Source organism: Drosophila biarmipes, chromosome 3L, assembly GCF_025231255.1.
Source record: "Drosophila biarmipes strain raj3 chromosome 3L, RU_DBia_V1.1, whole genome shotgun sequence".
NCBI classification, from domain to species: domain Eukaryota; kingdom Metazoa; phylum Arthropoda; class Insecta; order Diptera; family Drosophilidae; genus Drosophila; species Drosophila biarmipes.
The window spans coordinates 5,648,787-5,658,434 of record NC_066613.1 but is presented as its reverse complement, the minus strand read 5'-3'; the positions used below and the strand labels follow the sequence as shown (position 1 = coordinate 5,658,434).

At 44.4% G+C, this 9,648-nt stretch overlaps 2 protein-coding genes and 1 long non-coding RNA gene across 4 annotated transcripts; 1 reads left to right on the top strand and 2 right to left on the bottom strand.

Moving 5' to 3' along the window:
• Positions 1-1,078: 1,078 nt before the first annotated feature.
• On the bottom strand, positions 1,079-2,288 carry LOC108030782 (uncharacterized). The gene is made up of 4 exons (XR_001768529.3): positions 2,175-2,288; positions 1,613-1,762; positions 1,328-1,530; positions 1,079-1,262 (listed from the first exon to the last, which is right to left on the bottom strand). It is a non-coding gene; the product is annotated as an uncharacterized LOC108030782 (long non-coding RNA).
• A 1,099-nt stretch (positions 2,289-3,387) lies between these two features.
• On the bottom strand, positions 3,388-6,456 carry LOC108030908 (epidermal growth factor receptor substrate 15 homolog). Its single transcript, XM_017104092.3, has 5 exons — positions 6,106-6,456; positions 5,908-6,049; positions 4,893-5,563; positions 4,682-4,835; positions 3,388-4,596 (listed from the first exon to the last, which is right to left on the bottom strand). The coding sequence occupies exons 1-5, from the start codon at positions 6,344-6,346 to the stop codon at positions 3,774-3,776; spliced, it is 2,031 nt and encodes a 676-aa protein (XP_016959581.2). The 5' UTR covers positions 6,347-6,456; the 3' UTR covers positions 3,388-3,773.
• A 263-nt stretch (positions 6,457-6,719) lies between these two features.
• On the top strand, positions 6,720-9,589 carry LOC108030854 (guanine nucleotide-binding protein subunit beta-2). Of its 2 annotated transcripts, XR_001768533.2 has the most exons (7): positions 6,720-6,867; positions 7,414-7,859; positions 7,927-8,128; positions 8,625-8,754; positions 8,834-8,920; positions 9,096-9,259; positions 9,313-9,589. XR_001768533.2 is itself a non-coding variant. In XM_017103996.2 (6 exons), the coding sequence occupies exons 1-6, from the start codon at positions 6,799-6,801 to the stop codon at positions 9,200-9,202; spliced, it is 1,041 nt and encodes a 346-aa protein (XP_016959485.1). In that variant the 5' UTR covers positions 6,720-6,798; the 3' UTR covers positions 9,203-9,589. The 2 variants fall into 2 exon arrangements, 1 of the variants encoding a protein (XP_016959485.1); XM_017103996.2 differs by having other exon boundaries at positions 9,096-9,589.
• The last annotated feature ends 59 nt before the right edge of the window (positions 9,590-9,648 follow it).

Below are 9,648 nucleotides of genomic sequence, written 5' to 3'. Positions count from 1 at the left end.
TGTGAAAAAAGTACATTTTTCAAATGCTACTTTTTCCGATGCCTGCTTTTCGGGCGAGTGAAAGTGTGGACACTTCCCGGCCGGCATCCCACTCCACACCCCTTCACTTTATTTTTATAGTTTGGCTGGCGAACCCGAAAACAACCCACCAAGCCCACCGCCCCACCCCCTTTTGGCAGTGCGGTCGTTTTGTTTTCTGGCCCATTTGCGGGGCAAACTTTTGCATCAAGTTGTAAATTTGGCGATTAGCACCCCTCGGCGGCTTTCCGAACTCGCAGATGGATGTGGTTGAGGAGACGGAGATGGAGATGCCTCTGGGCTGGGGATGGAGCTGGCTTCGAGGCCGTTTCTAACAGCCGCACACAAAAGCTCCTTGACAAGATGCGCGTCGGCTGATAAGTTGCATGTGGAATTAGCATAGGTTTGGCCCCGGACCCAGCTTCACACAGCAGCAGCGGCAGCGGCAACATCCCGACACAGCAGCAACATCAGTGGACGGCAGCAACATCGACCGGGCGACGATCTTGTCGCTAAGCTTTATGAATAAAACATTTCGGCGGTGAACGTGGTCAACAGTAGCTGCCGGTGGCACGTCCATTGGCCAACTCGGGACTGGGGACTGGGGACTCGGGGCTGGGAACTGGGAACTGGGAACTGGGAACTGGGGACTCCGGGTCCGAACTCTCGAGTCGCAGTTGCTACAAATGTTTTACAAGCTTTTCAGCGCTTTGCTGCTGCCATTGTTGCTGGCTCAGTTCCCGGAAACAATTCAGTTTAACAGAGAGACAGCGAAAGGAGTTGGGCAGTTCTGCAGTCCGGCTGCCGGAGGGAAAAGTGCACCGCGTATCGGACAATAAATCGTGAATGCTTTCGGCCATACTGAATGCCGATGCCTCGATTCCGATTCACTGCGCCACTTGCATTTGCTTTATGATATGAGGCCTGTCGCTGACATTTGGCTTGACTTTATTTATGATAACAGTTCGCTGCGAGCGGAGTTGGGCCATCCACACTCACAGCCACATTCGCTCAGCAGTTTGTCAGCATTTTGTCTTTCTATCTGGACGTCTTCCTGACCCAAAGCTGCAGGCGGCTCCAGCTTTTTGAATTTTTTCATAATTCTTCTCGGGCAGGAAATGAGTTTCGAACGTATTCCTCTGCTATCCCATTTTTTTCGGGTCCAGCCCTCGGGCGTGAGCGCGGTGAGGCGTCTCCGTAATCGTGGCAAATTTGATATACATGATGCCAGGGATGGGCGCTCTCTGGAATGAGTTGCAAATTGGTTTAACCGTGTCTGAACTGTGTCCTGCTGAAGTGTGATACTCACAAGCTGCCCGCAGGCAATAAAAATGTGTATTTTTATGTGCTTTTTATGATTTCTCTCCTCGGATAGAACGAACCCGTTAAATGAGCCGCGAAAATAGTTTCCGTGGCCTGGAAATTGCCGGGAAAGGTCCCATAATGCGATAAGGTGAGTGGAGATAAATATTGTTACGGATTTAGTTCTGGGACTGAAACGGAATTTAAGTTCTGAAAAATGGTGAAGGTGTCCGCAGAATAATATAGATGGATGAGACAGAGTTGTAAGGATGTTAAAGGAGATAAGTCTTACCAATTCCGAATTAGATGCCAGTTCTATATCACGGGTTGAAAACATAATACAACATATCAGATGGTGTTCAATGTTGCACAACTGGTATCTACTCTCTATTACAAACAAGCTATATATTCGTTTTGTCAAATTTTTTAGTAGCCAAACATGCTGAAAAAATAATATTTATATATTAGTGATGAATACGATTTTTGAATTGCGTCTTTTTTAACCCGAAAAGCCGTTAAACTGAAAAAATGTATTTAGTTAGTTCGAATTTTTCACTCGCACTGGGGTTTGAGCTATATATTTAGGTTGCACCAAGTAAGTTTCTCCAAGTTATTACTTTGTGAACGGGGAGAAATTTTTTAAGTTAAGGACTTTATACAATTATTATTGAACCTATTTAAACCCTTGCAAACGGTGCTATATTTTGCAAATCAGTATATCGGACAACAGAGTCGATCTGTCTGCAATTAAGTTGAACGGATGAACCCGCTATAAATCTCATTTATATTATAAGACTTCTTAAATTTGCACTTGTAATAGACTTCTTTTAAATTTTTATAATAAATAGGCTTACGTTTCACTTTTGTGAATATTTAACACAAATGACGAAGAAACTTAAATGTTTCCGATTAAACAGACCAGGCCCTTCCAATCAGTCCACCTGTCCCACCCACGGCCAACCCAAACCCACATAATTTTAATTAAAACTCGCGCACTCAACCATTTAGCAAAGAATGGAAATTAAATTGCAAGCGCAAACAGACTAAACCGAGACAAAGCCCAGAGCCACCGAACCAATGGGCATTGGCAATGGCCACATGGTAAAGGAATCAATCAGGCGTGGAGCCCATGGCAAATATTTCCCATTTCCAGATGCCGAAGTGCGCTAGGTCTGATTAGCCCAGGCCAACGCAACTTCCGCCTGAAAATGAAATGTTTATTAAAAAATTTTCACTTTTACATAAATTTTCCGGGCGGCAGCAGCAGCGACGGAGCAGCAGGTAGCAGCTGGTGCCATCTGACATCGGGGATGGCCACACCCAGTGCTTCCCATTGGGACCGCCCCCGTTTTCCGCCTTATGTACGGGCAGCACTACGGTTGTCTCTCTCGAACCGTCCACCCATTGGATGCGACTCTCGAACCAGTTTCTGCCCAATGCCAAGGGGAGACCATTTTCGGCGGCACGAGCAGAGCTATGTGTGTAAATTTATATAGTACGTGCACATGGGGAGTACGTACTGCTATGTACGGCGTGGATCTGGGGGTTGGGTTGCCTCGGCAAGTGCTCCACTTGAAGGCAGCTGCTCCTACGCTTTGTCGTTTGTCTAAATGTTTGTATTGAGCTGCGGGAATGGTCGCTGAGAGTGGAATGGGGTTGTGTGTGGGTGAACGAGGTACAGAATGGACCCTGGGAACGGGGGCTACCCAAAAGCAAGCTACATCAACTACCAGTTCTAACTACCAGATACATTGATTTCTATACCCTGTATGGGCTTGAATTGCCGGAATACATTTTAGGTGTATTTTTGCGAAAAACGGCCTACAAAAAAATACAGATCAAAGCAAATAAATGCTATAATTTTGACATCGTAATAAATAGGGCCATATAAGAATACATTCTTGGTTGTTAACTAATCAAATTATTGTAGGAAGTTATCTTTACTTTATAAGGAAAATATATACATTGAGCATTCTTACAAAACATTATTTTCCCTAAGTTTCCCAATAACAGATTTAATTATCCTCTTCTTCGCTACTTTGCTCCACCTCCTCATCCTTCTTCATAGTTGCTTTAAAAATATATTTTTTTTTGCTTTGACATTGTACGAATTGTTTACAATTGATTTGGTTACAAATATGTAAATAATAGTTTGCATTTTAGTTCCGGATCCTGCAGGTCGGAAATCTTACTAAGCTAATAAACACTATTTCATTCCGGTTCTGTTGGATTTTGGTCTATGTACATGTAACATTTTGAGTTGGGCCCTAGAGCTGCTTCAAAAATTTTAAAAGTTTACAAATTTAAAAGAATTTTACAAAAGTATCAGCTTGTCTAGAAATTAGAAAAACACTTTCGAAATAACACTTAAAATCTAAAATGAATCGCCTTGAAACCGTTGGTCCGCCCAAGCTTCCTCTTCTTATTTAGGTAGCTGGAGGCTACTAGCGGTGCTAGTGGTTCCTCAGTGCCTCGTTAATGACACGCAGAATTTCAATTTGCAGTTCTGTAAAAGCCACTGGCTCCAGCTGAGCATTACGTATCTTCATGGCCACTGCCCTGAAAAACGCGCCAATTTCATCATCCTCACTAGAATTGTGGCCATTGCTGGGGGGGAACTCCATGTGGTTGGGTTTGTTGGGCGTGATGGGCGCCGAGTGTTGCGAATTGTAGCGAGATGTGGAAGTAGAGCTGGGAGTCGTGGCAGCATTCTGGTAACGAGGAGTGGTGGGAGTCTGTATCTCCAACTTTTGGTACTCTCCAGTTGATTGTAGTTGCTGCTGCTCCAGGCTGGTGGCGCCTTCGCTGAGCGTCTCCTGCTTGGTCATAGAACTTGTAACACTTTGAACAGCCATGTAAACGGGTCCTTCGTCGTGATCATAAGTCATTACATGCTGCTCTTGCTGCTGAGGAGTTGGTTCCCCCGCCGTTGTGGTTTCCATCTCATCGTCCTCGTCATCTTCCTCTTCATCATCATGATGTGCATCCCCATTGATGTAGTTATCGATATCCATGTCGTCGTAGCTAGCCACACACAGCTCACTGGCCTGTTGTTGCTGCTGCTGCTGCTGCTCCTCTTGCTGTTGCTGTTGTTGCTCGGCCTTGTGTGGTCCCGTCAAATGAGGAAGGGCGGGCATGTTCAGCTGGGAACTCGACGAGGATGACTCCAAGGTGCTTTGCTGGTTGGGCGGCGAGTGGGAGTGGACCATATGCTCCTCCAGTTCTCTCACTGGGTCATTTTTGGGTAGCAGCATACTGAGTTGCGCATCATTATCCCTGAAAGGTTGTTAATAAATATAAAAGTCCTGCTATGAATAATGTGGTTCTCAAGAATTTTTTTCAATCACAAGACTACACTTACAGTGTCTTTTGTTGTATGTACTTTTGCAGAAAACTAAGCGAGTCATAGTGCTTCCAGCGCGAAGTGGCGTCTATGTGCATCAGTGTCCTTAGTCGCTTGTGTTCTCGTGCATATTGGTCCCTTAGAGCCTTCCACTTCAGCCGACACTGTTTTACTGAAATAGTTTATGGAGCTAAAGAATGTGGATCATTCCAATTTGCTTTACACCTACCTGACTTTTTCAGTTTTCTGGCGATTTCCTCCCAAACCTCCATCTTGAGCTTGGCATTGCGATAGTTCTCGTTGCCGTAATTATAGATCATGTCCTCCTGCTGGATCAGCGTAATCAGTTCTTTTTCGAAGTAGCTCTCCATGTTAAGAAAGGTGTGTATGGGATCGTCGTCCTCTTCCTCGGCGTTAGTCGATTGATTGTGCGCTGCTGAAGTGGCGGTCACAGTCGAGGTTACTGTTGCTGCGGAGCTTGACTGATTTGCGGCATTCACACAGTCCACAATTTCGTTGTAGAGAGTGTCTACCACAGTGGTTGTGTTCGCAGATCCGCACTGCACTATGATTGAAGGAGTAGCACCGCCTGCCGCATCGGTCAGATAGTTCCAGCTGCTTTCTGGCTGCGTCTGCATTTGTGGCTGCTGCTGCTGCAACACGGCTCCAATATGGCTGGCCAAGAAATTGGCTGCGGGCTTTTTGTCAGCAGAACTGGACGAGCTGAAGCTGCAGTTATCCAGCAGTGTGGAGGCACTGGCATCTTCAATCTTAATGCTGCCGGAAAGGTTGAGGTTCTGGCTGCTGCTGTTACTGCTAAACGATGTACTCATCGGCAGCGAAATGGGAGCTGTCGCAGAGACGATGCCATTGGTATTTTGTCCAGACCTTCCTCTGTAACTAAGGTTTAGATAGGTTAGTTACAGATAGCTACGAGTATCCATAAAGCGGAATGACCGACATATAGCATTCTGTATCCCTAACGTTATTATGGAATATACATACCATATTCTATATAGAATGGTTTCTAGAACAAGGAATATAGTTACACTTTTTGGATAGCAGTATCAGAGGATCTTAACCTATTTATAAACATGTATTATGTAAAAAGCTCACTAAGTCAGTCACACTTTAACGCAGGCCGGTGATATTGCTTTTAGAACTCAACTTCACTGTCTACGATAGATTCTATAAAAAACCCTAGCTGTCGAGCCATTAAGCTCCAACTGTGCTGCCCAACTTACTTCCTTGCCAGCGCATATGGACGCAGGAAGTCCAGCTCCTTGAAGTACTTCCACTTGACCGCTTTGGCGCACGCCTTGGCGCGTTTGAGTTCTCGGCAGTACTGGTCCCTCATGGCCTTCCACTTCGACTTGCACTGCACATCTGCGAAAGAGGATAGGGGGTAATCTTTGGAGGGGGAACCACTGGGAGCAACTCACCTGACCAACCCACGTTGCTGCCGATCTCCAGCCATTTCTCGTCCTTGGTCTTGGTGCTGCGGTAGTTGGGGTGCTTCGGGTTGTACAGCGACTGCTCTTGCGAGACCAGCGAGATGAGGATCAGCTCCTTCGGAATGCTGACCACATTCTCGCCCAGATTCGCGTCTATGCTGAGATTCACGAGCTGCTGCTGTGGCTGCTGGTGCTCCTGCAGCTGGTTGGCACATGCCAGCGTCTCCATGGTGTTCCCTACTTCGGATCCATGCTGGCGGTGTGTTTATTTGGGCAATTGTTATAAATAAAAGCAGGAAAAACAAAAATGAGGTGACCGAACAGCTGGGCGATCAGAGGGACCAGACTGGATTCTGCCAAATTGTGGGACATTTTGTAGTCGCCGACCTGGTCACCCTAACAGTACAGTGTTGTAAAGAGGCGTTTGTCTGCTAGGTTGGCAGGCCGTTTACCGCGTTATTTTGATTTTTGGCGCCCAAAAATGTCCATTGTATATACATGTATTTAACGGCTAATCCAATTAGCTAATTGCATTACCTCTAAGGAAAAAGAAGGCATCATAACAAGCAGGCGAAACAAATTGTTTAACACTCAGTTTATTGTGCGACGCGGTGCTGTTTAAAACTATAAATATTCTCCTTGCAAATATTGGTCCCGTCTTCCTTTAGTTTATGCTCAATCATGCCGAAAATTGATCCCGAAACACAAAAGCTCTACGACGAAATCAATGGCATGATACAGAAGTTTAAGGTGAATGGTTCCTTGACACAAACACTAATATACTAAGCGTTTTACCAAACGAATAAAACAATAGAAGAAAAAATGCAAAACAGTATATGAACATAAAATACAATACATGTCTAATAATTACCTAAATCTAAAAAATAAAAATATTAAAAACCCAATTGTATCAAATACGGATTATAAGAGCATGAAACGAAAAATATTGACAAATTAGTGTACGAATATTCAACGTTATTCAACTATATAAAACATTTGTTTAAGGGAATTTTCTGCAAAATGTTGCTTTAACAATAAAGCCGGGTTAAGGGAATTGGTCGCATTTCCATTCTCAGCTCGAACGCACAAAAATGAGGTTATTTGTAAAATTACATAACAGATTATTAATAAATTAAATAGTACTTTCTCACTTTGCGTCATCTTAATTAATTTAATATAAATAAACATATACTAACTCTCCTGTCAACCAAGGGGGGATATAAAACAAATATAAACCTAATAAAGATATAATAATAGCTTTGCGTTAATCAAATAAGCTACACGTTTACTTGTTAGGATGATCAAAAATCAAAAGCTGACTGCACCTTGGCGGACAAATGCGGCGATATGGGAGATGTTCCCAAGATTCGATTATCATCGAAGAAGATCCTGAAGGGCCACATCAACAAGGTGAACTCTGTGCATTTTGCCGGGGACTCGCGTCACTGCGTCACGGGATCTCTGGATGGCAAGCTGATCATCTGGGACACCTGGACCGCCAATAAGGTGCAGATCATCCCGCTGAGATCCGCTTGGGTGATGACAGTGGCCTTCTCGCCGTCAGGCAACTTCGTGGCCTGCGGAGGAATGGACAACCAGTGCACCGTTTACGACGTGAACAACCGAGACGCCTCCGGCGTGGCCAAAATGGTCAAGGAGCTGATGGGCTACGAGGGATTTCTCAGCTCCTGCCGTTTCCTGGACGACGGCCATCTGATCACCGGCTCGGGCGACATGAAAATGTGAGTTATTACAAGTGATGCCACTGAAATGTTAAACAGCGAATGGGAATATTATCCTGGGGAACAGCTGCCATTGGGATCTGGAGAAGGGCGTCAAGACGATGGATTTCAATGGCCATGCTGGAGATATAGCTGGCTTATCGCTTTCGCCCGATATGAAGACTTATATCACTGGCTCTGTGGACAAAACTGCCAAGTTGTGGGATGTACGCGAAGAAGGCCACAAGCAGATGTTTTTCGGCCATGACATGGACGTGTCCTCCGTCTGCGTAAGCAAATTAGTTTCTTATTTCCTAAGGCCCCCCATCTTAGTTAAGGGTACTTATAATTGCTAAATCGTTATGCGAAAATATAAATAGATATGGTCGACATTAAGTTATTGGATGTAAAATCCAAAAATTAATTGTAGGTATGCAAGTATTTTTTTATTATAAGAGTAATAATTTTATTTTTTCCATTATAAAATTTAATTTGTATCAACAAATAAGTTAACAAATTAAAGTTTTTATGTGACCAAATTATAATAATTAGGTAAAGTCACACAAATCTCTAAGATTTTGAAGTCATTTTTGAATGCCATTGATTTCTTTATGACTTATGAATATATTGTTGCATATTTTTGGACACCTACAAAAATGATTTCAAAACGCCAATAATCCCCAATCATCCCCGATGTAAATAAAACAAACAAGCACCGTTTATTTAAATTTTTATTTAACATAGTTTTACATAAAAAGGTCCTTATTCTCATTCATTCCATTTCAGTACCACCCCAATGGCCTTGGGTTCGCCTCCTGCTCGGAGGACCAGACGGCGCGCATGTACGACCTGCGGGCGGACCAGCAAATCGGGCTGTATGAGCCGCCCCAGAAGAACACGGGCTTCACTTCGTGCGGTGGGTTCCACGTCTTGGTCGGCGGGCTCGGTCGCCTTGACTTTTGACAGGTTTTAATCTGATTTTGTGTCCTCATTAGCTCTATCGACCAGCGGGCGCTACCTCATGTGCGGCGGCATTGAGGGCAACGTGCACTCGTGGGACACGATGAAGCAGCGGCACACGGGTGGGTATTTGGTATTGGGTATTGGCTAGTGGGCATTGGGCAGTGGGCATTAGCTACTGGGGAACTTGGCGGATTCCGCGGTGTGGAATGGGCTGGGAGTGGGTAGCCTAATGCTCAGACTGGCACTTGACTTACATCGATTTGTTGACGCTTCTTTTCACTTCGCATTCCGCAGGCACACTGTCTGGTCACGAGAACCGCATCACTTGCATCAGCCTGTGCCCCAATGGCATGTGCCTAGCCTCCACCAGCTGGGATCAGCAAGTGCGTCTGTGGCTCTAATCTGGAGTGACCTGGGTTCAATTTCACCGAAAACCAAAGGCGACGCTTATACGTGCGGTTTGTTTGCAAATACAAAGTGCATCATTCTTAATTTTGCAATTTCCTTGCAGCTAAGGAAGGCGTTTTCTGAGCTTTGATAAGGTTAAGATGCCATTATTCCTTGACTAACCAGATTATTGTTAGGGAAATTTACCAAATTTAGCTGAATTGTTCGGTTGATCCTTAGTTTGAACAAAGCTTCTTCTGATTAGCATACATATTTGCAAATTCACTGCGCTTGCAAGCAAAGCGTGCGTATAATTACAAAAATTAATAAACTTATCAACTGACGAGTACGTAGCCTCCAGTTACTAGTGCGGTAATAAATGTATGAAGTAGTACTACCAATCCAAGACTTTTTAATTATTCGTGACTGGCATCTATCCCATTGACTTTATTCCCCTTGG

What these genes read in the sequence shown, in the direction of transcription:
- LOC108030908 (XM_017104092.3), bottom strand. Translation starts at nt 6,346, where the DNA reads ATGGAGACGCTGGCATGTGCCAACCAGCTGCAGGAGCACCAGCAGCCA. An exon ending in CCATATGCGCTGGCAAGGAA is followed by an intron (nt 5,564 to 5,907) that starts GTAAGTTGGGCA and finishes TCTAAACCTTAG; the next exon opens with TTACAGAGGAAGGTCTGGAC. An exon ending in CAGAAAACTGAAAAAGTCAG is followed by an intron (nt 4,836 to 4,892) that starts GTAGGTGTAAAG and finishes AAACTATTTCAG; the next exon opens with TAAAACAGTGTCGGCTGAAG.
- LOC108030854 (XM_017103996.2), top strand. Translation starts at nt 6,799, where the DNA reads ATGCCGAAAATTGATCCCGAAACACAAAAGCTCTACGACGAAATCAAT. An exon ending in GGCTCGGGCGACATGAAAAT is followed by an intron (nt 7,860 to 7,926) that starts GTGAGTTATTAC and finishes CCTGGGGAACAG; the next exon opens with CTGCCATTGGGATCTGGAGA. An exon ending in CACGGGCTTCACTTCGTGCG is followed by an intron (nt 8,755 to 8,833) that starts GTGGGTTCCACG and finishes TGTCCTCATTAG; the next exon opens with CTCTATCGACCAGCGGGCGC.